A 27,503-nucleotide genomic window follows, 5' to 3' on the forward strand; every position below is an offset into this window, starting at 1 on the left:
GTATTTATAATGTGAATTTAGTGATTATTTAATCATACTGTGCTCTATAAAGAGGTAAGGCCTCAAAGTAAGTGACTTAGAAGTGATCATGTACATTGTTTTTCCCCACTAGAATCCATTGCTTCCTATGAATAAAACTGAGAACAATGGTTAAGGAATATTATTTAGTTAGCATTATTTAGGTGGCAGAGCTAATAGTCAAAAAGAATAGTGTTCTGCCTCCATATGGTAACACATTCATGCTTACTGGATTATGAAATGCCTTACGTATACATGACCATGTGTTACCCCAGGTAATTCTTATAGAGAAGAAAAAACCTAAAGCTCAGAAGAGCTAGTAATTGGCCAAATACGGTGGCACATATCTGTAGTTGTAGTTTCAGCTGCTCAATGTAGCCCCAGCCATCAGGAGGCAGAGGCAAAGGATCATTTGGACCCAGGAGTTCAAGACCTGGCTTATCACCCTCAAAAGAAGACACCATCTGAAAAGAAAAAGGAAAAAGGGCACAAGGAAGGTAGAGACAAAAAAACAAACTAATAATTCACCCAAATAGCTCCTAAGAGCAGAGATAGTTATATGCTGGGGTTGTCTGATCCCTTTGCTCTGCCACAGTATCACACTGGCCTCTCAGACCAATACACATAAAGGAAAGAAGAGATTCTAAAAGAATACTTGATAATGTCATTATATTGGGAAACTCAAATTTCATGTTCTCTGCTTTTAGCAGATTTGGGGAGTTCCATGATCATGTGGTACTTAAGCAGACTTCTTCCTGGGTGCCTACCATTTGAGAAGCACTGTTGGGAAAATAAAAAAGTATAAGACACAAAAGAAGCATGAAATACTCCCATATTACCACCCAGACAGATTTAAAGAGATCACTTTTTAAGTTTTTTTTTTAACTTTCAAAAAAACTTTATTGAGAATTTCATACATGCAAAAAAAGTGTTTTGATCAAATCCATGCCCACTCCTTCCCCTGCAATACCTCCCATATCTCCCCATCACTTTTTTCTACTTTGTAAGTATTTTATTATGAAAATAATGCATAGTCATTTCAGGAAAATGTAGAAAATAGTAACGTATACAGAAATTACTACTAAAATCACCATCAATGAGTCATAAGAGTACTGATTCTAGCCGGGCATGGTGGCGCATGCCTGTAGTCCCAGCACTTGGGAGGCAGAGGCAGGCGGATCTCTGTGAGTTCAAGGCCAGCCTGGTCTACATAGGGAGTTCCAGGATAGCTGGGGCTACAGGGGGACCCTGCTTCAAAAAGACTGAAAAAAAAAAAAAAGAGTACTGATTCTGACAGATCTTCAGAAGTCAATTTGTGTTCATAATGCAAATCTCTACAGTATATGTGAATACAGTTACTTTACACATCTGGTTAAAGGATAGTTTAAGATGGAACTGGAGGGCTGTGCCAATTAGGAAATCTGCAAGGTTGACAGTAAGCAACATAGCTGTAATTCAAAGTGCAGTAAAAGCTTTAGTGTTTGCTTGAACTGTTGGGGCCTGCTGACTGACTGGTACCGAATAAAATTGTATCAAGCATTCCCTTGAGTCTGAATCATCCACTGTGGAATAAAGATTGAAAACAGAGCTAGTGCTCCCACACCAGAAAATCATAACACTAGGATTTCAAGCACAGAGCTGTTTTGCCTTCACATCTGGTCCATGTCCCTCTCTTTTGAATGTTGTAAAATTCAGAACTAAGTTTCATTGCCATTAGGGTAGTTTCTTGGGAGCTCTAAAGTGGTACAACAAAAGAAGAGAATGAGACTGTCACGCTTTTTCTTGCTCCTTCAGGTGAATCAGTTCAGGCAGCTGTATTCCAAAGTCATCAATGATAAGCATGACGATGTCATGGCCAAGTTTGGCGCTATTCTGGCCCAAGGCATACTGGATGCAGGTAAATGTTTTCAAATGTTCCAGATGTATTTGTTGAAACTAAATGTAATGAAATGGGTAATCTAATGTTCTCTGTGACATAATGGAAATTGAGTCCAAAGCAAATTGTTCTAGGATAAAATTTGAGGAGTCAACAGTTTAGAGAGATAATTTGTTTGAGGGACTGGTGAGATAGCCCAGTGGTTATGAGCACTGGCTGCTCTGACAGAGGACCTGGGTTCGATTCCCAACACCCACATGGAAACTAACAACCATCTTAACTCCAGTTTCAGAGGATTCTGATGCCCTCCTCTGATCTCCTCGGACGTTGCACGACATAGATGCACTTACATGCATGCAGGCAATACATTCATACACAAAAAATAAAAGCTAAAAAAAAAATTTAGTGTATATGTTTGAATATTAGTCATTGCCCCCACCCATTCCCTATCCTTGTTGAAGCTTGAATCAGGAATCACACATGCTATGTTAGTATTGTGCCACTAAGCCACTACCCACTGCCCCCTTTTATATTTGATTCTGAGACAGGGTCATACCTTAAATTTGCTCTTCTCTTCCTCAACCTCCCACAAGTAGCTGAGATTACAAGTGTGCACACCCTGCCCAGCAATTCCTGGTTCTTTTATATAACAGCTGTATAAGCTTGAAAAAATTTTTTTAATATTTTATTTTCATTTTATGTGTATGAGTGTATTGTTGCATGTATGTAAGTACACCCATGTCATGCAATGCCCACAAAGGCCAGAAGAGGATGTCAGATCCCCTGAAACTGGAGTTATAGAGGTCATTAGCCACCCTGTGGGTGCTGGGAATCAAACCCAGGTCCTCTGGAAGAACAGCAAGTATTCTTAACCGCTGAGCCTTCTCTCCAGCCTGAGAAGTTACTTTTTTCCTGCTTTCTTTTTTTTTTTTTTTTTTAATTTTTTTTTTTTTTTTTTTTTGTTTGTTTGTTTTTGAGCCAGTGTCTCCCAGTAGTCCCAGCTGGTCTGGAATTCACTATGTAGACCGGGCTGGCCTTGAACTCAAAGAGCTGCCATGTGGGTGCTGGGATTCGAACCCAGGTCTTCTGCAAGAACAGCCAGTGTTCTTAACCACTGAGCCATCTCTCCAGCCCCTTTTTTCCTGCTTTCTTATATTGCAAAGTCTATCTCACAATGTTGAGAGGATTAAAAATATTAGAAAACAATTAGAACAGTTCTTGTCACTTAGTAAAGCACTCAGTGACTCTTGGCAGGTTGGGGTAAATACAGCAGGGCAGTTAGTAATGGTGGTGAAATGAAGCAGGATTTCACTTTGTAGCTCGGGTTACTCTCAAACTCAAGCCAGCCTTTCTGCCTCAACCTCCCCAGTGCTGGGATCATAGGCATGTGCTACCATGCCCAGCTAAGATCCAATGCAAACTCACTTGTAGACTAAACTGGCCTGAATTCAGATCCACCTGCCTCTGCCCTTGGAGTGGTAGAATCAAAGGCATGGGCCATCATGCCTGTCCTGTGAATCATCATTCTTAATTCACTGGCTTTCAAAGCAGTATTTTTCTACTCCCAAAAGGTACAGTCTAGAGCATGTGGCAGGGGCCAGAACAGGTCAGGTTTCAAGCCATACACCCTCCCACAGTCTAAACTTCTGATCAAAATCAGCTGACTTTATTGTTTGACCTATTCTACTTCCTTAGAAAACTTTCTGTTGAACCAAGGATTGGCAGTTAAAATTTTCCTTTTGTACCGGTAGTTTCCTAGTTCAAGACCTCATGTTCAAACTCTCATGGGTGGAGGGGAGCAGCTCTTAAAGTACTTTTTAGTAGTCACAAAGCTAGTTAAAGTGAGACCAACTTAAGGCTGGAGAAATGGCTCAGTGGTTAAGAGCACTCAGGAGGCAGAGGCAGGCAGAGTTCTAGGCCAGCCGAGTATACAGGGAGACCATGTCTCAAAAAGACCAAAAGAAAGAGAACAATTTTCTACGAATCTAAGGTTTGTGCTTAGGTTTTTCTGCAAGTGTACATAGATCTTCACAGCTCATAATAGGTATTTCTCATGATTTTAATAATTATGCTACATAACACCTAAGAAAGCAGGATTTTTATTGACAGTTGATTTTTTTTATATAAATATGGGTACATTATAATCACATATTTTTCTACATTAAGACATGATTAAAGGGCCTAGAGAGATGGCTCAGCAGTTAAGAGCAATGGCTGCTCTTGCAGAGGACCCACATGGTGGCTAACAACCATCCTAACTCCAGTTCTAGTTTCAGGGGATCCGATGGCCTCTTCTGACTTCCTCGGGCATTGCTCAACATGGGTACACTTATCTACATGCAGGCAGTACACTCATACACATGAAAAAAAAAAAAAAAACTTAAAGACACGATTAAAGCACAGAATAAAGTATGTATTTCTTTGTGTGGGTATATATATGTATGTACATGAGAGTTCAGGTGCCCAAGGAGGCTAGAGGAATCCTATCCCCTGGAGCTTGAGTTGTGACAGTTGTGAACCACCTGATGAGTACTTACTGCAAGAGCAGTATGCACTCTGAACAGCTGAGCCATCTCTTCAGCACTCAGCTTTTGTTTGTTTGTGTTTTGGTCCTTTTGAGACAGGGTCTCCCTGTAGCTCCAGCTGGTCTGGCACTCACTATGAAGACCAGGCTGGGCTCTATCTCACAGAGATTCGCCTGCCTCTGCCTCCCAAGTGCTGGGACTAAAAGTGTGTGCTGCCATGCCCAGATTCAGTCTTATTTTTTAAAAGCACTTATGTATAGAGAAAGAAGTCCTAGGTGTATCCTAAATAAAGTATACTGCTTCCAATCTTGGAGACTCTAGGTAACTCATGACTAATTCCAAGACTCCATGTTAGATTCATGAACTGTGAATTGAAATAGATCACCAGCTGCTTTCCCTAGTGTGGTACTAGAAATGCTTGTTACTGCCTTGCTGGACACACTGTTGACGCTTCTCTCTTTTCCACAGGTGGTCATAATGTCACCATCTCCTTACAGTCCAGGACTGGGCACACTCATATGCCTTCTGTGGTTGGCGTCCTTGTCTTCACCCAGTTCTGGTTCTGGTTTCCCCTTTCACACTTCCTATCATTGGCTTATACCCCTACCTGTGTCATTGGCCTTAACAAGGACTTAAAGGTATGCTATGGGACCAACATTCACAAAGATTTCTGTGAAATTTAAAGATGAGCATCTCTGATAGCATATTTTCTCTTCAAGTTGAGTCATCCCTTGTAGAATAGAGTGTGACTGTGGAAAATTTGAAAGTCAGGTTTTTTTTACTGGGTACATAACATTGGATAAATCTTTTGAAAGAAATGGGGGGGGTAATACAAAAATATGAAGAGACTTTATAAACCATTCTGGTTTTTTGACCATTTTTGGTTTTTTTGAGAAAGCCTCTTTCTGTGTAGGTCAGCAATCCTTGAACTCAGGATCCTCTACCTTAACCTCCTGAGTTCTGGGATTCCAGGTCAGTGCCACTTTAGTCCAAGAGGCTGCAAGAGCTGTTGAAAGATCTCAACAGATAATGCATTTTCCATTTTAGAAAGACCATTCTGAGTGTGATGGCTTGCAGTATCTGGACAAGGAAGAATAAGGACCTCAACTAACTTTAATTATTAATAAGGAATGGAGTTTTGAGATAAATACTCACTTCAGAGTTATGTGCTGCTAGAATAGCTGACCAAAGACTTACTAGTATGAAGAAAGGTAACAGGAGGACATCCCTTTGGCAGTGGCATGAAACAAGACCAACAGTAAGGGATCAGACATTCTGGCCAGCTGGTCACATAGGTTGAAGACTTAAGGTGCTATGAACCCTGTTATCACATGGTTATTGTTTTTTTTCAATGAGGTTTGTAGTTAAATTTTTCTTAATTATGTAGCCCCATGATTCATCTAGTTCCTCTTTAAAGGTCAAAGACTTTGGACCTTTAAATACCTCTTACATCTACTCATCACTGTTGTTAAAACGTTTTATTTTCAGAGTGGAAAAATTTTAAGCAAAATTTGGCTGATTTGAATATTTCATCTTACTGATATTACTCTCTGTAGTTAATAACCACTTAGTCTTTATTAAATATTTCAGCATTTACTGCTCACAGTTGCAAATACTGAGCATCTTTATTTCTCAAAATAACAATAATTTGGTTTTCCAATCCCTAATTTTCAGCATTGTAAGAAAACCTATGTAATCTTTAGGGGCTTTTACACTCTATCAGATCATTTTATAATGTTTACGTTTTCCACAATGAGAGTGAGATAGTGAAGATAAAGTTCCTTGTCTTAGTAAATGGGGAACTCATCGCCATCAGTGAAGATTAGGAAAGGAAAGATTAAGATGGCAGCTAGAGAGGTCTTCCCAGAAAAACATGAAGCTGAATTTCTATTAGGCCCACGTTAGAAAGCATGATTTTGTGGTATTGGAACTATAACAGACTCATGAGTTGTCAGCGTGGTACTGGAGTGACTGTGGGAGTTTGATGAGCAGAATAATTATCATTTTACATAGGAGGCAACAGTTGTGCTCACACGGTGAATGGGACTTCACCTCTGAAGTAGAGTGGATTGTAAGAAAACATGACATCAAAGGACGCTTGCTCAATGGCAGAGCTTTAGGAACTAGATAGCTGCAGATAATTCTATAAAGAACCAAAATTTAACAGGTGGTTTTTATAGAGTGATAAAATTTAGCTTCCATGGAAACTTCTCATCTTCCTCTGTATGCTTATTAAAAACAGTACATAAATCTTGATGATCTTTTTGCTCAGCATGGGTGCACTTACATACATGCAGGCAATACACTCATACACAAAAATAAAAATAACAAATAATTTAAAAAAAATATTTTATTCATTTTTTTTTTATTTATTTTATTTTATGTGTGTGAGTGTATTGCCTGCATGTATGTCGTGCAGTGCCGTGGAGGTCAGAAGAGAGTGTCAGATTCCCTTGGAACTGGAGTTAAGGACAGTTGGTAGCCGCCATGTGGGTGCTGGGAATCGAACCCAGGTCCTCAGCAAGAGCAGTCAGTACTCTTAACCAGTGAGCCATCTCTCCAGCCCCATAAATAATAAATATTTTTAATTAAAAAAATCTTGATGATATTCAACTAAAAATGCAAAAAAAAAAGAAAACCGTGTAGGTTGAAAAACCAGAGCTATAAAGAAAAATCTTGATTTTTGATTATTTTAATGGAGAGAGTAAAACGTGTTTTGTTTCTTCAGATGCCGAAAGTTCAGTATAAATCAAATTGTAAACCATCCACGTTTGCATATCCTGCCCCTCTAGAAGTACCAAAAGAAAAGGAAAAGGAAAAGGTAGGTTCTTTGGTGTTTTAAGTAGGTTGAAAAACCAGAGCTATAAAGAAAAATCTTGATTTTTGATTATTTTAATGGAGAGAGTAAAACGTGTTTTATTTCTTCAGATGCCGAAAGTTCAGTATAAATCAAATTGTAAACCATCCACGTTTGCATATCCTGCCCCTCTAGAAGTACCAAAAGAAAAGGAAAAGGAAAAGGTAGGTTCTTTGGTGTTTTAAGTAATATTTATTTTTGGAGAAACTACTGACTATTTTAGGTGATAACATTTTTAAATGTTGGTTGGTTGGTTGGTTTGCTGGCTGGCTGGCTGGCTGGTTGGTTGGTTTGTGGTAGGGTCTCACTGCATAGCTCTGGCTGGTCTGGAATTTGTAGAGAGCCACCTGCCTCCACCTCCCAAGTGCTGAAATGATTTATTTGATTGATTGATTGATTGATTGATTGATTGATTGATTGATTGATTGATTGATTGTACCTATGAGTGTTTTGCCTGCATGCTTGTAAGTGCACCCATGTTGTGCATTGCCCAAAGAAGCCAGAAGAGGGTGTTGGATCCCCTGTAATTGGAGTTAATGATGGTTGTTAGCCACCATGTGGGTCCTGGTCATCAAACTTGTTCCTCTGAAGAGCAGACTATGCTACTAACTACTGAACTACTGAGCCATCTTTCCAGGACCCCTTGCCCTTTAGTGCTGGGATTAGAGGGATGTGCAATACCATGCCTGGCTTTAATTAAGTGTATGTAGGAAAGGTAAACCAGGCGTGGTGCCTTTAATCTCAGCACTCTGGAGGCAAAGGCAAGCAGATCTCTGAGATCAAGGTCAGCCTGGTCATAGCAGGTTCCAGGCCAGCTAGGACAAAAGACAAAACCAAACCAAACAAACAAAACAAAAGAGGGTATATGCACCTAAGTGAACTTGCCCATAGAGGCCAGAGGTGTCACATTTTCCCTGGAGCTGGAAAAGCAATTGTAAGCTGCCTAAAGTGGATGCAAGGAACCGAACTTAGGTCCTCTAGAACAGTATGTGTTCTTAACTGCTGAGCCATTTTTATAGCCCGTCTTGCTTTTTGGTTTTTCTAATATTTTATTATCTTTATTCTATGTGTATGAATATATTGCCTGCATGTAGGTAGATGTATCTGTGTCGTGCAGTGCCCATGAGTTCAGAGGTGTCGGATCCCCTGGAATTGGAGTTACAAATGGTTGTTAGCCACCATGTGGTCCTGGGAATTGAACCCAGGTCCTCTGCAAGAGCAGCCAGTGCTCTTAACCACTGAGCCATCTCTCCAGCTTCCCCCGTTCTGTTTTTTAAAGTAATACTTAGCCAGGCATGGTGGCGCAGGCCTTTAATCCCAGAACCCGGGAGGCAGAAGCAGGTGAATCTCTGTGAGATCGAGGCCACTGGTCTACATAATGAGTTCCAGACCAGCTGGGGCTACAGAGAGACCCTGTCTCAAAAAGACCAAAAAAAAGGAAAAGAAAAAAACAGTAAGACTTTTTCAAACTCTCTAAACTCTAATAGTACCCCACCCTGTGTCTCAGGAATCACAACTCGAGTCTCCCTGACAGTTTGCTCTGCTTTTGCCAGTGCTTTTTTGTTGCTGTTGTTTTCGAAGCAGGGTCTCCCTGTAGCCCCTGCTGTCCTGAAGCTCACTATATAGACCAAGCTGGCCTCATCCACCTGCCTGAATGCAGGATTAAAGGTATGTGCCACCATGCCTAGCCTGTGTCAGTGCTCTTTATACTAAAGATGAAATTATTTCTTATATTGCTGTTCTACATTTTATTACTTTTTACTTTAACAATTTTAAATTTTTTTTAACTTTTTTTTTTTGTCTTTTTGAGACAGGGCCTCCCTGTAGTCCCAGCTGACCTGAACTCACTATGTAGACCAGGCTGGCCTTGAACTCACAGAGCTCCGCCTGCCTCTGCCTCCCGAGTGCTGGGATTAAAGGTGTGTACTACCACGCCTGGCTTTTTTTAACTTTTTACTTATTTATTTAGTGTGAGTGAGTGTTATATCTGCATGTAAGTGCACCCATGTTGTGCAATGCCTGCAGAGGCCAGAAGAAGGCATCAGATCCCCCTAATACTGGAGTTATGAGTGGTTGTTAGCTGCCATGTGGGTGCTGGGATTTGAACCCGGGCCTTAAGCAAGAGCAGCCAGTGCTCTTAACTGCTGAGCTCTCCAGTCCCATATTACTCAGTTTTACAAAGCACTGTTTCACCTTTGATTTCAAGTGAGATCCATCAAGATCATTCTTGAGCTACGCATGGTGGTACACGCCTTTAATCTGGCTACAGGGAGACCCTGTCTCAAAAAAGACCAAAAAAAAAACGAAAGATCCTTCTTAGCCAGCTGCTTACCCATGTATATTACCATGACAGGGTATCTAGTCATGAGAGCATCTCTGTGACCAAGACAAGAAAATTTTTATTTGTTCTAGTGATTTCCCAATAAAGTGAAAAAGAATATAGCATCCAAATCTGTATCTCAGAAGTAGATGTTAACAAATTCACAGAAGGTAGGCTTCAGATCAGAAAAGATTAGTTATGTTGACAGTATCCAGTCACTAAAGGTAACGGTGATAGCATATAGTATGACTAAGAGTCCTACTTGCTTTCCCATTTATTCTTCAATGATTTTGTTTATTATACAGTGACAAGAAACAGGATTCTATTCTCTTTGGGCTTATATCTTGCTATATAGTAAGAGATTATAACAGTTTATCATTTTGACTGTCTCTAGGTTTCTACTGCTGTGTTATCTATTACTGCCAAAGCTAAAAAAAAGGAAAAGGAAAAAGAAAAAAAAGAGGAGGAGAAAATGGAAGTGGTAAGTACAGCCCAATGGTAATGAGGGTGATTTTGTCTGTCACAATTCAAGTTCTTCTTTAAACCCTTTTGTACTTTGTTCTTGTCTTTTTCAAGTAATTATCCTGTTCCACACGTAGAATCATGTTGTATTTGAAAGCGACACTAGGAAACTATATCTATGTTGGTTAGCTTTCCTTGTTGTATAACAAAACACCTCACAGAAGTAACTTCAGAGAGAAGAGGTTCATTTAGCTCATGGTATTAGGGGATGCCTCCATCATGGCAGGAGGCATGGTGGCAAGGTTGCATCTGTGGCAGTGGGAGCTAGCAGCATAGGCTTGCTTGCATGTTGGAGGATCAGGAAGCAAAGCACTCAGGGTGGCAGCAGAGTGACCCTATGTCCCTCAGGTCCCATCCCTTCAGCCAGGTAGACCCTGAGGTCAAAAGGTTTTCAGGTGTTTACATACATGAGTTCGAGGGGAACATTTCACATTCTAACTCTAACAGTCTCCATTTTGTGGGACGGTAGAAAGGTACAAACCAGGTATTAGTTCCTAGATAAAATTACATGTTTTGAAGGGCAAATAGTGTTCTCATTGTGCAATAGTTTGGTGATAGAAGGAAGAAAGACTCTTTGAGTCAAATAGATTATGATTGGTTTAATAGACCCCATTCTTCTGCTCTTTGCTGGTAGAAAACCCTTGTCATCCATTAAAATCAAGTCAGATACCATTCCTCTCCCTGAGTAGAGTTGTTCTCTCCCACACCTGAGTCTGGTTTCGTTTTAGTTGTACTTTCATTCTGTTACCAAGAATTTTTACACCTGATAGCTGTTCCACAAGCTTACCAGTTACTCTCCGTGATGTGGAACAAAAGTGAACCTTTATTGAATTGCCTTTTTTCCCACCTTAGGATGAAGCAGAGAAAAAGGAAGAGAAAGAAAAGAAAAAAGAGCCTGAGCCAAACTTCCAGTTATTGGATAACCCAGCACGAGTTATGCCTGCCCAGCTTAAGGTCTTAACTATGCCAGAGACCTGTAGATACCAGCCTTTCAAACCAGTAAGTTACCAATGGCTCTTAGCTGTCTTTGTCAGAGAGACATTAATCTGTAGGACTAGGTAATACTAATAGGGAATAAATCTCCAAAATATTTTGGAGCAAACTCACTAGTATTAAAAATAAAAAATTGTGGCTGGGCATGGTGGCACACGCCTTTAATCCCAGCACTTGGGAGGCAGAGGCCTGGTCTACATAGTGAGTTCCAGGACAGCTGGGGCTACAGGGAGACCCTGTCTCAAAAGGACCAAAAAAAAAAAATCGGGGCTGGAGAGATGGCTCAGTGGTTAAGAACACTGGTTGTTCTTACAGAAGACCCGGGTTCAAATCCCGGCACCCACATGGCAGCAAACAGCCATGTGTTAACTTCAGTTCCAGGGGATCCGATGGTCACTTCTGTCCTCCGCAGGCATTGCATGACACAGTTGCACTTACCTACATGCAGGCAATACACTCATACACATAAAATAAAAATAATAAAATATTTTAAAATAAGCCAGGCCGGGTGGCACACGCCTTTAATCCTAGCACTCGTGAGGCAGAGGCAGGCGGATCTCTGCGAGTTCAAGGCCAGCCTGGTCTACATAGTAAGTTCCAGGACAGCTGGGGCTACAGGGAGACCCTGTCTCAAAAAGACCAAAAAAAAAAAAGTAAAATAAAGTCAATCAATCAGAGATCCTCTCTCAAAAAGACCAAAAAAATAAATAATCAATCAATAAATAAATAAATAATTTTTTAAAAACTACTCTAAACAAAATAGAGAACATTTCCCTCTATTTCATACAGATTTCTGAGGAGCTTTTCTTTTTTTCTGTGTGACATTATCAGGTGTTTTCCTCTTCTGCCACAGATTTATGCACCTCACTGTAGAGCCAGAGAAGACTGGGTTTGAATTCTACCATTCATAGGCCATGTGACCCTTGTCCAGGTGCTAAATGTTTCTCTGCCTCAGTTTCCCCTTATAAATGGGGATTATCGCTCCCTGACTCATAGGCACAGATGAAAGCAGTTAATACAGAAGCAGTGAGGAGACCTGGCCCTGCGTAGTTAGCATAGTCATTAAGTTATATCACTTTTGTAGCTACTTGAATTTCAGAGTTTAGATCTTTGTGATATTTTGTTCATCCCAAGGCAGAATGTTTCTTGCTAGAAATCTATTAGTTGCTTTCTCATTGCTATGACAAAATACCCGACAGAAGCAACTCAAGAGAAGGTTTATTTTGGTAATGGTGACATTGGCATGGTAGTAGTCATGGCAGGAGGAGTGGGTTACTGGGGCTCTGCACAGCAGAGGGGTCAGGGAGCAAGCCAGGCTATAATCTCCATGGCCTACCCCTAGGTCTGCCAGGTAGGCCTTTCATTCTAGAGGTTCCACAATCTCCCAAACAAGGCCCCTAGCATGGTACCATGTGTTCAAACACATGAGCCTGTGGGGCACATTTCGCATTCAAACCATAGCAAAATACTTACCAGAATTTTTAGCATGATGTCTTTATCTTACAAGTTTTTTGTTCTATTTTTGATGATGTCTTATTTTGTTTGGTTTGAGACAGGGCCTTATTCTGTAGCCCAAGCTGTCCTAGAACTCACTGTGCAACCCAGGCTGGCCTTGGACACATGGATAATTATACTGCCTCAGACTCCTGAGTCCTGGGATTGTAGGCATGAGCCAATATTCCTGGCCCAAGTTTTTGAATCTCAAAAACTAAAGAGTTAGCAGTAGACCCATTCAAGACATCCTGTCTGTTTGAAATGCCATAGATGAGATTTCTAGGCCTTTATATGAGAGCAAACTTATTTTTATCAACTTAATGGTAATGAAAGGCAATTCTTATATATCAGTTGTAAGCCAAGGTCTTACATGACTAGGCTATTAGCTGTAGAGACAAAGGCAAGAAGTGAAATTAGTGTATGTAATAATTTAGAGCTGAAAGTAGACATAACTGTGTTTATATTTCAGCTCTTTTGATTAGCGACTAGTGCATATTATAGGCTCATGAGATACTCAGAATTTTAGTTAAAGGTAACTATCAACAATAAAGCATACAAATATATGTTCAAGGCCATGAGGCTGTATTAAGCTTTTATTCAAATTAAGTCAGAGACAGCTGTAATGATTGGTCCATCTGTGAATCAAAAGATTGTCTCTGTATGAGCAGGAACTAGTGACTGAAGAAGAGTCATCAGCTCTGTTGAAGATGCAGCCCAACACACAGAGCAAACTCTGGGGGGCTTTGTGTTCCCAAGTGTTTAGGAAAATCCTTATCCAATCATGACCTAACTAATAGACAAACTGAGCAGACATTTGTAGCCACATGCAAAGAAAGAAGTAAAATATGGCCTAGTAATGACAATGAAAATTGTCCCTAAGAAAACCTAGGTACTGAACTTCATAATAAATCAACTATTTAAAATATGTTCAAAGAGCTAAAGGAAAATGCAAAGAATGGTGTTTTAATAATGAGTATCTGTAAAGAGAAGTTGGAGCTGGGGAATGTAGCTCAGTTGGTAGAATACTTACTTAGCATGCAAAAGCTCTAGATTTGATTCCCAGCACTGCATTAAAAATATATATATATATATATTTGGCATGGTGGCACACTCCTGTAAGCCTAATGCTCAAAAGGTAGAGGCAGGAGGATCAGGAGTTCAAGGTCATCCTCAGCTCCATAGTGAAATCAAAGCTAACCTGGGATATCTGAGAACCTGTCCCCCAAAAAATTATTAAAATAATGAAATAGAAATTCTGAGGCTAAAAAGTACAGTAACCAAATGACTAAGTTACCTAAAAAGTTCATCAGTGTGTCTGAGCAAACCTAGGGCATAAGCACTGCCTAGCTATGGGCTTCTGACCAGGTTTACAGAACCAAGCGTTAATTTCCTCCTGTGGAAGCCTACTTCAAATCTAATCAGAAAAGGCAATTGGTTACTTCCATAACAATCATGCCACTATTGTACCAGTGAACCCATCTTTCCTGGGATATTAATATTGTAACATTCAGGGCCTACTGCTGGGTGAGTCCATTGTTAACTGTTCTCCCCCGGTGACCTTCATAGCACCTTCCGGCACTATGAAAGCTAACCTGGAAGGAGGGAGTTTCAAGGTTAGTGCCACCTTGTTCTCTCTGTCCCAGGTACAGGGTTTCTTTAGGTCAATGCAGGTGTTCTTGAATTCAGTAGAGATGGTTGCACACATGTGTGTTTTATATTATTACATTTTATACTTCAAAAGAGTGCATTTTGACACGCACATACATGGGCATTGCTCGACACTGCACTTAACATGCAAGCAGTACACTCATCCACATAAAATAAAAATAATAAATAAAATATTTTCTAAAAAATAAAGTTCAAAGTTGGACGTGATGGCGCATACCTTTAATCCCAGCACTCAGGAGGCAGAGGCCGGCGGATCTCTGTGAGTTCAAAGCCAGCCTGATCTTCATAGTGAGTTCCAACACAGCTGGGACTACAGGGAGACCCTGTCTCAAAAAGACCAAAAATAAATAATAAAAATAATAATAAATAAAATAATAATAATAAACCTATGTGGTATAGCTGTAAATAACTCTTTCTATATTAGATTATATTATAAAATTTGAGTTAGATCACTCCATTTCTGTTAAGCATGAAGTAAGTAGTGGTTATAACCTGGAGCTACAGGTTTCAGAAAACTAGGAAGCCCTCTTCTAAGCATGCATATTTTCTCCTGCTTGGGAATTTCATCTCCATTTGGTCCACCAGGAGGTTCACTTAAACTTAGACCATGGAGGAGTAGGACAGCAGTCGTATTTTGTTGTTCTTGGACTGTTGGTAATAAAGGCAGAGTCCATTCATAAAATGCATTCTTTTAAAGAAAAGCAAACTTGCTTTATAAGGTGAGAGATTTGTTTTTTATTTATATGTTATATATTTATATGTTTTGCCTACATGTATATAAATGCACCACATGTGTAATGTCCATCGAGGCCAGAAGAGATCTTGAATTCCCTAGGACTGGGGTTTTGGGCCGTTGTGGATGCTGGAAACCAAACCTGGGTCCTCTGGAAGAACACCAAGTGCTCTTAACCACTGAGCCATCTCACCAGCCCCAAGAAAAGCAAACTTTTTAAGTGATAGTTGTAGATTATTTGATATGAATGTGTTAGGAGAGGGAAATAGTTTAAAAGTTCTTGAAGGCACACCAGTTTTATAGCATGGCAGGGCAGAGTTCTGATGAACAGAAATCAGATTAGGCTCAGCTGCAGAGGTACTTGTATACGTGAATCATTTGACTAATGTGCTTGTGCTTCTTTTACTTCCCAGTAATGTGCTTCGGTAGAAGCACGTTTTTTCCAGATGTGCTCTGCCACTGTTGACTTATTTAATTACAGAGAACAGCTTTCCATTTCCTGTGACACAGGCAAGCAAATAGAATACGATTAGCACGCCGGAGATGGTTGAATAGTGCAGTGTTTGCATTTGCCTCTAGCTAATATGCTGAGAGAGGGCTTAGCATTGCTCTGCAGTCTACTTTCCTTTTGTTTCCCATCTGGGCTTTCATTGGCTTACGTCATGGTGATCTTGTTAAGAAACATGTCCAAGATGGGAGCAGCTTTTCCACATTTAAAAAAAAAAAAAATGGAACACTTCATGAATTCACGTATTATTTACACAGGGTCGTGATAATCTTCTCTGTATGGCAGTTTTAGTATATGTGCTGCTGAAGCAAGTACCTTTGCATGTTTTTCTTTTGGTTTTGGTTTTTGTTTGTTTGTTTTTTGAGAAGGTCTCCTGTAGCCCCAGCTGGCCTGTAACTCATTATGTAAGCCAGGCTGGCCTCGATCTCAATCTCAGAGATCCACCTGCCTCTGCCTCCCTAGTGCTAGAATTAAAGGCATGTACCATCACGCCTGACCCTCTTCCACATTTTAAAAATATTTTACTGGGGCTGGAGAGATGGCTCAGCGGTTAAGAGCACTGACTGCTCTTGCAGAAGACCCGGGTTCGATTCCAAGCACCCACATGGCAGCTACGAACCATCTTTAACTCTAGTTCCAGGGGAATCCAAAGTCCTCTTCTGACCTCCACGGCATCGCACAACACAGGTGCACTCACATACATGCAGGCAATACACTCATACACATAAAATAAAAATAAATAAAATATTTTTTTTAATATTTTACTATTTTTTTATGTGTATGAGTGTATTGCCTACATGTACATAAGTGCATGTGTATCATGCAAATGCCCACAGAGTTCAGAAGAAGGCATCAGAGCCCCTGGAACTGGAGTTACAGAAGTTTGTTAGCCACCATGTGGGTGCTGGGAATCAAACCCAGGTCCTCTGCAAGAGCAGCCAATGCTCTTAACCACCGTCCTCATTTTTGTGGCTGATAAGCACTATTCTTGAGATGTAGCATCTGAATATAGTGGCACACATGGTACGTTGTGCACAGCCACAGATATTCTGCAGAGATGAGTTATTCCATCCTGGTAGAGTCATCTTTCAGCTGTTTCCTTGCAGATCATCAAGGTGTTGAGGTTCCACGTAACAGGTACACACTCTAGATTGCAGAATGCCTTGAAATCTGAGTGAAGCTTATTCCACATTCCTCCTCTCTGTGTGCACAGCTCTCCATTGGAGGCATCATAATCCTCAAAGACACCAGTGAAGACACTGAAGAACTAGTGGAACCTGTGGCAGCACATGGCCCGAAAATTGAAGAGGAAGAGCAAGAGCCAGAACCCCCGGAGCCATTTGAGTATATTGATGACTAGGACCATGGTAAGTGTTTAACAAAAATAGCTGAGCCAAGCCAGGCACATACCTATAATCCCAGCACTTGGGATATGGAGACAGGGAGACAAGAATTCAAGGCCAGCCTTGGCCGCTTAGCAGGTTCAAAGTCAGTCTGAGCTACATTGTTTCCCAGCCAACACAATTGAACTACACTGTTTTGCTTAGTGATGAAGGTAACAGAGTTGACCTTATGTAGGCTCCTTATATGGATCAGTCATAGTTGTGAGCCAGCAGTCGTCCATATGTCACACTTAGAGTATCACACAGGAATAGACTTTCCACAGATTCTTCGTCTCCTTCTCTCTTCTAAGATCTGAACATTTATTCAGTGGAGCTATTAAGCATCTAATGTACACACACACACACACACACACACACACATACACACACACAAAACACTTAAAGCCTGCAAATCTAGCATGGTATACACAGTATTAGCATTAACAAAAGCTTTACAGAAGTCTCAGGTTGCTATTAAGACAGAAACCCTGCCATTGTTGGAAAAGCTATTGCCTCAGAATGGATCAGAGTGTGGGAGGTTAATACTGACTTCTCTATCATCTACTGCTTTGGAATATCATCTCTCAGCCTTAAGGTTTACCCTCCAAGCAAGACTGTATTGTTTTCACTCAGTCTGTGTCACAGAATTGACTCATAATGCCTCACAGAAACCTCCCTGATCATGTATTTCAAGACGGTTAAATACAGAATGACTTGAAGTATACAGCTAGAAACTCAAGAGTGGTGGTAGTTGTTTTGGGTGGTTTTTTGGTCTTTTTGAGACAGGATCTCTCTCTGGCCCCAACTGGCCTGGAACTCACTATGTAGACCAGGCTGGCCTTGAACTCACAGAGCTCCTCCTGCCTCTGCCTCCCAAGTGCTGGGATTAAAGGTGCATGCCACCATGCCCAGCCATTATGGCAGTTTTTAGAAGGATAAAAATACTCAACTTGTTAGGAATTTGGAAATTATATCAGCACAGACTGGCATAATAGGACTACAGATAACTAGGAGAGCTAGTTTTATATTTTAACTAGTGATTTTTAAAGAGGTTTTGGAATAGGGACTGGAGAGATGGCTCAGTGGTTAAGAGCACCCACTGCTTTTGCAAAGGACCCGGGTTTGGGTTTGAGCCCAGCACCCACATGGTAGCTAACAACTGTCAGTAACTCCAGTTCCAGGGGTTCCAACACCTTCTTCTGACCTCTGTGGGCAATTAAAATTTTTTAAACCTTTGAAATAAAGCACGTTGCCAGTTTCTGCTACTCATACTACTCCCTTTCCCAGGATCCATCTGCTCACCTGAAGATGACCATCCTGACTCACACTGAAAATGCCTATGAGGAAACTCATGCTGAAACTCACTCAGTGCATGTATCTTTGCCTCCACGCTGATCTCAAGAACTTGTCTCTGAGTCTTTGGACAAAAAAGATATTTGACTATTTCATGTGCTCTTTCACAGAACTTGGTTTTCAAATAAATATATTAAAATCTCCAATTGACATTTTAAATTTTATTTTGTGTGTATGAGTGTGTTGCCTGCACACATGTAAATGGACCTATGTCATGCAGTACCCGAGGAATTTAGAGGAAGGCATTGGATCCCCTGGAACTGGAGTTATAGACAATTGTTAGCCTCCATGTAGGTTCTGAGAATTGAGTGTGGGTACTCTACAGGAGCAGCCGGTGTTCTTAACTGCTGAGCCATCTCTCCAGTCCTTCAACCTGGGTTTTTTCATGGATCTGATACCCCCCAACCATAAACTAGGCGTGGTGCCACATGCCCATAATTCAGGAAGCTGAGACAGATGAACCTTGTTCCTTTGACTCCTTAATTTAGGAGATAGTCTCTAAAAAACTCTGTTATTTCAGTGCTGGGGATTGAACCCAGGTTTGGTACATGCCCTGCAATTGTTCTACCACTGAGCTATTAGCTGTGTCCCTAGCCCAACAGATAGCCTCTCAGTGTGGAGAGGGGAAAAAAAACTAAGAAATAAACTCCTAGATAGCTCAGCCCTAATGCAGTCAGCTGTACAGTCTTGTTATGTCTAGTTCTAAAGTTTACTGATCCCTAAGGATGACTCCACATCCTTAATCTCATTGTATCCCCTCCTCTGTAAATTCCTTGTTTCCTCAATGTCAGATGATTCTATAAAAGACATTATCTCATTTCCCAGCCTCTCATTAGCTATGCCCTTCCTGTTCCAACTCTTAACATTGCTTGCATTTCAGTTATCTCTTAACATTTGCCTTTATCTACAAAATGATCAAAAAACAGTCTCTGAGTGATGTCATCCAAAATTTAGCAGTCTAGGAGCCACTAGTCTGCTAACGTTTTTACATTCCTTCCCAAATAATGAATTGAACTTGAGGAAGAAGTCAGCACCAATTCTGGGGCAGTGCCATTCAGAATCGAAGCATTGAGGAGGTTTCAGCTTTTAAGTGCAAGTTGTGAAGAAAATGGGCACAAACCCGATTGTGATGAGACTTAGCTTTCCTGGTTTTTTTTTTTTTCCCTCCTGAATTTCCTGGGGAATGCATAGTGCCAGAGCTAACAGTGAAATAAAGTCATGCACACACAGGATGGCTGTAAATGAACTGCTCAGTAGAAGAAACGGAAGAGAATGACAGAAATTCTTCCCAGATGGTATTGTGGCACACCCTTCCAGAGCAAAGAGCCAACAGAATACATGACAGTTACACCAGTGGAGTAAATGGTTTGGTTTCTGAAATTGGACCTGTTCTAGAATCCAGTCTCCTACAGGTTTGGAGGCCAGAGACATCAGATATACCTGGAGCTGGTGTTGACAAGCAGTTATGAACTGCTTGACATAGGTGCTGGGACTCGAACTCAGGGCCTCAGCAAGAGCAGTACAATCTTAACTGCTGAGCCCTCTCTCCAGCCCAACCCTACTACCATTTTACTTGTAGATCTGCTAGATCTACAGATGCTCCCTGACTAACAGTGGAGTTGTATCCTGATTGTAAATTTAAAATGTATTTAAGAGCTGGAGAGATGGCTCAGTTGTTAGCACTGGCTGCTCTTGCAGAAGACCCAGATTGATTTCCCAGCACCCACATCATGACTAATAACTTTGAACTCCAATTCCAGAGGATCCAATGCCCTCTTCTGGTCTCCACTGGTGTTTCATGCATGTGGTATACTGGCAGGCAAAATGCTCATAAAAATTTTTAAATTGAGAAGTGTTAAGCTGTATTTAATACAGCTACCACATTGTATCTTAAAGTACACTTTGACTGAATGTACATCATTTTCTCACTGCCATAAAGCTGAGCTGTGATAAACCAAGCTAAGTCAAGGGCCCATCCTAAGGGACTTAGGTCTCAGTTTTTGGAAACTTCTCTAAGAAGGCTTTCCTGAGCCCTCCCACCAAGGCCAACCAAGTTCTAGCAGGACACAGTACGTCCCTATCCTCAGATTATTGCTCACTGTCTAATTTTCTTGCCTGATTTCTCCCACATTTGTCTTGCTAATGTTCATTTTCCAGACAGTCTCACCTTGTACTCGCAGTCCTCCTGCTTCAGCTTCCCAGGTGTACCAGGATTGCAGGCACAGGCCATCCAGTTATCGAAGCACTAATTACATTCCTAAGAATGGTCATTGCTGGGCATGGTGGCGCACATCTTTAATCTCAGCACTTGGGAGGCAGAGGCAGGTGGATCTCTGTGAGTTCAAGGCCAGCCTGGTCTACATAGTAAGTTCCAGGCCAGCTGGGGCTACAGGGAGACCCAGTCTCAAAAAGACCAAAAAAAAAAAATGGTCATTGCGAGGCCCAACTGAGCACTCACAGAACAATTTGGTCAGAGTCTGGTGAGCATAGGCCTTCCCCCAGGCCTAAACATCTCTCTTCCTTCAGTGACTGAATGTGCCTGCTAAAGCCTTTCACTTGATTTTTCTCTTACAAAACCCTGGCTCTTCCTTGCACGCACAAATACTGCCTTTGGAATCTGCAACTGGCGTGAGATAACAGGAAGAAACGAGCTTAAGCACAGACAGTTTTTTTGCTTCGACCAAGACACCTCCTGCCTTAGACCCATGATCCATGAGATACTCAGGCTTTCCCTTAGCAAGTACTTTTTGCTAAGTACTTGCTAAGGGAAGTATGAGGGTTCACTGTTAACCATTAAAGCTGTGGTGGTCTTCCAAGCCAAATTATGCAATAGGTCATGGACTTGATCCTGCCCACTGGTAGTTTCCTCTTTTGTTTTATTTTGGTTTTTGTAGCCCCAGCTGGCTTGGAACTCACTATGTAGACCAGGCTGGCCTTGATCTCACAGAGATATGCCTCTATCTCCCAAGTACTGGGACTAAAGGCATGTGCCACCATGCTTCGTGGCTTCCTCTTTTGTACAAAGGAAATAGTGTTCACTTCAAGGTTGTTACAGGGACCAAATAGTGGCTAATCATCCCAGGCTGACTGTGTACTGGACAGTGTCTATGAACCATATATATCATTGCTCATGCTCACAAACTGCCCTAAGAAGCAGATGCTACCATCTAGAGACAAGTCTTGTATAGAGCTGCTTTAGCTGTATCAAAATGATGTAGCCTCGTTTCACACAAGGATTCTAGGATCTAAGTGATTTGTTCAATATCAAAACCATTTGTACAGTTGTGCTCCTGGTTCATCTCCATGAAGCTGGTTTCTGACCTGAATTTCCAAAGAATTTCGGGATACCCTTGGTCTTTCCCATGTAGCTTGTTGGTGATGAGCACTCCCCAACTCAGTCTGTTTTCTGAGATCTGGTCAGTTCTTTTGGTATATGGAAGCAGTGTTTTCCAAGTAAGTGAATCAGTAATTTACAATAAAATTGTATGCAGGAGATCTTAGACGTTATACACAGCTGGGACTTAGCAAAGACTGCACTAAGATAAAGGGTTTCCCATCCCATCTCATTCTCACGACCTGGTGTGGACAGCCTGACTCTTGTGCCGTCGTCTCTTGGAAGCCCTGATTTATGTCTTAAAGACTTAAGAGGTTCACAAGTATCCAAAGCTCTTCGCCTATGCTGTATGTAAGCTAGCCTCCCAAAAATAAGGGCAGTAATAGTTAAAGCAAATCTCTGTTCTACATCAGAAGCTTTGTGGGGGCTCTTGCCTTCAGTAATCTGTCCTCCTGAGCAGCTCTCAGGCCTATAACTGACATACCATGTGCAAAGTGACTAATTCTCTAGTGGCTTCCTATATGGTATATGGTTTTTGTTTCCCATTTAGACTATAAATAAGTTCTCTAAGCAGGCCCAGGGCTAGGAATACATCTCAGTTGGACAGTGCTTCCTAGCATGTAAAATGCCCTGGGTTCAATCCCCAGTGCTAGCGAGATAGAGGCAGGAGCATCAGAAGTCTGAGGTCATCTCTAGCTCCATAGTGACTTTGAGGCTATACTGGGCTGCATAAGACTCTGCCTTTTGACTTCTGATTAAATCATCACCTTACCATTCAGGAGCTTTTGACCCTGGCTGGGTTTCTTCATGGTACTCATAACTACCTTGCATAGTGTATGTTTACTGTCTATTTCCCCTCATTAGCATATAAACTTAATGATTGCCCTATTACCAGGTGGTGCTTGTCTTCTCAAAAGAAGAAATTCAGAGCAAGACAGACCATTTAAGCCGAAGTTTTAGCAAGAAGCAAAGCACACCCTCTAAAGAGAGATTACAGGGGGCTGTTCTGAAAGGGGGGAACAGAACATTGGATCCTATGTTGTGGATTTATAAGTTTCATGAATGTTTATGAGGTGGGTGTCATATTCATTAGGATGAGGGGTTCCTTTTTCCCTCCCAAATCATGGTGGAACACCTCCCTTTAGGATATATTTTCCCCATGAAAAGAGGGGCACATAGGGGAAGCACAGTCTGAGTGAGATTATGAAGCCAGGGTCTTTGGGGATGCAGATCCTTGAAAATGTGCCTGTGTGGCAGTTGGGAAAATTCCCTGGAGCCTTGGTTCCTGATACAGGGCAAGAACCTAACTGCAGCCTCAAGAATCTTTAGTACAAAGAGGTGATCTGATGTCAGGAGACCCAGCTACCAAGACAGCTGTGGTGCTTCTTAGGCTGTTCCTGGTTCCCTTGTGTCTGCTACTGGCTTTCTGCCCCGTTCCTATTGCCCAGAACAGTTTCTCACTTACTGTAAGCATCCAGTACCTTGTTGGGCGGGCAGACAGCACAATGTAGGTTAGCTTCTGTGTGCGATGCACAGCCTCTGCATTCTTCACGTTGCCTGTTTTAATCCTCACACTTGTACTGTGAGGTAAATATCACTATCCCCACTTCACAGAAAACGAGACGGGCCTGGATAGATGACTTAAGAGCACTTGCTGCTCTTCCAGTGGACCTAAGTTCAGTTCCCAGCATCTACACATGTGGCTCACAACTGCCTCTGCCTCGAGCTCCAGGGCACTCAGTGCCCATTTCTACCTTCCATGAGCACAGTAGACACATAGACACACATGTGCACATAAATGAAAAAAAATTTTTTTTTGGTCTTTTTGAGACAGGGTCTCCCTGTAGCCCTGGATTCGCTGTGGAGACCAGGCTGTCCTCAAACTCACAGAGATCTGCCTGCCTCTGCCTCCCGAGTGCTGGGATTAAAGGCGTGCGCCACCACACAAGTGTTAGTTCTTTCCATGCCCCATCTCTTCCCTGTACCAGGCTATTAGTTCCCAAGGTTGGACTGGAATTAGTTTCCTTTCACTTCCCCTCTACGCCCACAGCCTAAGTATTGGTTCTTGGGGGAAGGGCACCGTTTCTTTGCCCTGGAGGCACTTCACATACCAATAGAGTATCTGTGGTTTCTGCTGTTCCCAGATGGAGCCTGTCATGTTGGCTGACCTAGTGTGGAGTTGGGCAAGACTGGTCTTGGGTTAGATTTGCAGTTTACCAAGAGTTGTTCATCATTTTGAAAACTCATGTCAAAGATGGCCACACCTCTTGTGCTACTGAGTCACCATCATTGTACGCCTACCTGTACAGTCTGCCTGAGGCCATCAGATTGCTGTGCCATTTTCTGGTGCAGTCATCCTAAACCCTTAATGTGTGTGTGTACTTATAAGTATATTCTTTTTCAAATATCTTTTTTTTTTTTTTTTTGTCTTTTTGGGACAGGGTATCCCTGTAGCCCAAGCTGGCCTGGAACTCACTTTGTAGACCAGGGTGGCCTCAAACTCACAGAGATTCTGCCTGCCTCTGCCTCCCGAGTACTGGGATTACAGGCATGCGATACCACACCCGGCTCTCAAATATCTTTAATATATATATATGAATGTTTTCCTTGCATGTGTGTCACATGCATGCAGTGACTGTAGAGACCAGAAGGAGGCGTTAGATCCCCTGGAAGTGGAGTTACTGGAGTTAGCTGCTATGCAGGTGCTGGGAACTGAATGGGGTTCTTTTTTTATGAGTCAGGGTCTCCCTGTAGCTCCAGCTGGCCTGGAACTCACTATGTAGACCAGGATGGCCTTGAACTCACAGAGATCCACCTGCCTCTGCCTCCCAAGTGCTGGGACTAAAGGTGTGTGCCACCACGCCCAGCCAAACCAGGTTCTTTTTAAGAACAGCAAGTGCTCTTAACCACTGAGACATCTCTAGCCCTAAGAGTGTATGTGAGTGTGAGTGTGTGTGTGTATGTGTTTTTAATTTTATGTGTATGAGTGTAAGTGCACCTGTGTCATGCAGTGCCCGTGGAGGTCCAGAAGAGGGTGTCTGATCCCCTGGAACTGGAGTTATGGACAGTTGTTAGCTGCCATGTGGGTGCTGGGAATCGAACCCTGGTCTTCTGCAAGAGCAGTCAGTGCTCTTAACCACTGAGCCATCTCTCCAGCCCCATGTGTATATTCTTTTAACTGCTTTCCTTTTCTTTCTATTACAGTTCCTACAACACAGTGATTTTTTTTTTTTTTTAAGAGAAGAGGTTTTGTTAGCCAGGTGTGGTGGCACATAGCACTAGAGAGGCAGAGGCAAGCAGATCTCTGTGAGTTCAAGGCCAGCTGGGGCTACAGGGAGACCTTGTCTCAAAAAAAAAAAAAAAAGGATGAGATTTTGCTATGTTGCCCAGGCTACGTTGGAATTCCTGGGCTCCAGCAAGCCTCCCATCTGCAGGTGCAGGCCACAACACTCAGACTGCTCATTTTAAATTGTGGGAAAACGGTATACTATCTGGGAACTTTATTTTGTGATAGGAAAAAAGATTTTATAAACCATGATTAGGGCTGGAGAGATGGCTCAGCGGTTAAGAACACTGTTCTTGCAGAAGACCCGGGTTGGAATCCCAGCACCCACATGGCAGCTAACAACTGTCCGTAACTCCAGTTCCAGGGGATCTGACAGCCTCTTCTGTCCTCCACAAGCATTGCACAACATGGGTGCACTCACTTATATGCAGGCAATACACTTGTACACATAAAATAAAAATAATAATTTTTTTAAAAATATAAGTCAAAAAGCTGGGCGTGGTGGTGCATGCCGTTAATCCCAGCACTTGGGAGGCAGAGGCAGGTGGAGTTCTGTGAGTTCAAGGCCAGCCTGGTCTACATAGTGAGTTCCAGGACAGCTGAGGCTACAGGGAGACCCTGCTTCAAAAAGAGAAAAAAAAAAAAAGTAAGTCAAGACAGACCAGAGCACTAGGAGCTCTTGGGACCAGATTGGGGGTCATAGAGGTCCCTTGTCTTGGCTCCTTCCCCAGCCTAGGTTCTGGGTTTAGTGGGACTAGTGGTGATAGTGAAAGGCCTGGGCCTGAGACCAACAGTTCAAAGACCTGGATAGCGTAAGTATGCAAGGCTTTCGGACCCAGAACAAGACTATGAGGATACAGAGGCGAGGCTACCATTGTGCAGCACTTTCCTTGGGACCCCTGGATGCAGAAGTGGGTTGGTCAGTGCCCCCAGCTCCCCAGAATGCAGGGGTCACTCCCTGCCCCAGCTCTGCTTTAGTCTTCCAAGTTGTCTTGAGAGAATGCTGGGAAGAAGTTGGCCTCTGCCTCCACGGTTGTTCTTGGAGCTCAAAATGTTTATTCCTAGCCTTTTGATAGTTCACCCAGGGAGGGACTGCATGGGCAAGCAGAAGGGAAATAGAGGCACAGGACAGGGTGGGGACTCATCCAGGTCATCCTGTGCCACACATCCTGCTGTGTGTGTGAAAACCCTGGTCCAAATTGTGTCAAAACAGAAGATCACCACAGTCAGCTGAGCCACCCTTTCTCTCTGTCCCCTGGGGCCACAACCCCACCTAATGAGGCTTCTGCTCTGAGCCTGGCCCTCTAGGAAGAACAAAACATGTGGGTCTTTGCTGGACTGCCTCAGGACCACCTGCCTCCATGTTGGTTCAGAGCCACAGTCTTCAGCCCACCAGGATACACAGGACAGGCAGAGTTTGGCTGCCAGTTCAGAGTGGGGCCAGACTGTCTGGCAGGGCAGTGGCCGGGCTAATCAGGCCTGCTCACTTCTGTGTGAGTTCATTTGGGAGGCCAGCTTGGGCAGGGCACACCCTACTACCCATGGCTCATTGAGAGCCTAGGACAAGGAGAGACCTTGAGTCTGCATCTTCCATAAGCCATACATGGAGAAGGCTACAAAACAGTGGTGGGGTCATGTGTGCCCAAGACCCCTTTTCAGACTCCATTCATGGAGCCCACCCACTGAATGCTGGATCCTTCACCCAGATCTCCCAAACAGTTCCTAACATAGGAACCACAGCTGGTTTGGGTGGATGTCAACAGCCCTCTTCAGCTCCTGGCACCCCGATAGTCTCTCTTGGCTTTTCACTCTGTGTTCATCTATTAACAGAACTCTGGGCCAGATGTGATGGTACACGCCTGTAATTCCAGCACTAGGGAAGCAGAGGCAGGAGGTTCACAAGTTTGAAGCCAGTCTGGCCTACATAACTAGACCCTGTCTCAACTGCTCCACACACAAAAGAAAACTCAGCTTCCCTTTGAGTGCCCCCACCCAAGAATTCTCCTGTGGAGAGATATACGAAAGGCAGCCATAAGAGTGGTATGGTATGGTACACCTCAGCATCAGGGGCCCACAGTTCCTTTATCTTTCAGTGCTCTTAATACTAGACTGAGGGGCTGGAAAGATGGCTCAGAGGTTAAGAACACTGGTAATTCTTGCAGAAGACCCAGGTTCGAATCCCAGCACCCCCATGGCAGCTAACAGCTGTCCACAATTCCAGTCCCAGGGGATCCGACAGCCCCTTCTGACTTCCTCGGGCATTGCATGACATGGGTGCACTTACCTACACGCAGGCAATACACACATACACATAAAAATAATAAAAGTGTGGGGAGCCGCCTGCCGTCCCTGCAGACGCCATTACAAGATGGCGCTCACATCCGGTTCATGCTGAGCAGTAAATAAGTCAGTACGCATGCCCGAAGTAATTTTCCACCTTCTAGTCTCTGCCTACCTCGTGGCGTGATATGGGCTGATGAGTTTGCGACCAATCAAGAGTAGCCACGTCCAAGACGGGCTTACTAACCTATATAAGGGCTGGGTGTCCGACATTCGGGGTCTTCGCCCTGTAAGCTTATGCTCTACCTCTCAAGATGCATTAAAGCTTTTCTGCAGAAGGATCCTGAGTGTGCC

The 27,503-nt window shown here is 42.6% G+C and overlaps 1 protein-coding gene and 1 pseudogene across 1 annotated transcript in view; one reads left to right on the forward strand and one right to left on the reverse strand.

The window, feature by feature from the left end:
• The window catches only part of Psmd1 (proteasome 26S subunit, non-ATPase 1), a 93,353-nt gene extending 74,958 nt beyond the window's left edge, over window positions 1–18,395 (forward strand). Inside the window, exons 19-25 of the mRNA XM_008838066.3 lie at window positions 1,813–1,915; window positions 4,888–5,057; window positions 7,148–7,240; window positions 9,991–10,077; window positions 10,971–11,117; window positions 16,728–16,881; window positions 18,184–18,395. Of these exons, the coding sequence (XP_008836288.1) occupies window positions 1,813–1,915; window positions 4,888–5,057; window positions 7,148–7,240; window positions 9,991–10,077; window positions 10,971–11,117; window positions 16,728–16,874 (747 nt within the window). The 3' untranslated portion in view covers window positions 16,875–16,881; window positions 18,184–18,395. The remainder of the gene's footprint in view (window positions 1–1,812; window positions 1,916–4,887; window positions 5,058–7,147; window positions 7,241–9,990; window positions 10,078–10,970; window positions 11,118–16,727; window positions 16,882–18,183) is intronic.
• Window positions 15,729–15,829, reverse strand: LOC115071267 (annotated as a pseudogene).
• Window positions 18,396–27,503: the final 9,108 nt, after the last annotated feature.

Source organism: Nannospalax galili, unplaced genomic scaffold (assembly GCF_000622305.1).
Source record: "Nannospalax galili isolate Female #2095 unplaced genomic scaffold, S.galili_v1.0 scaffold1138, whole genome shotgun sequence".
NCBI classification, from domain to species: Eukaryota; Metazoa; Chordata; class Mammalia; order Rodentia; family Spalacidae; genus Nannospalax; species Nannospalax galili.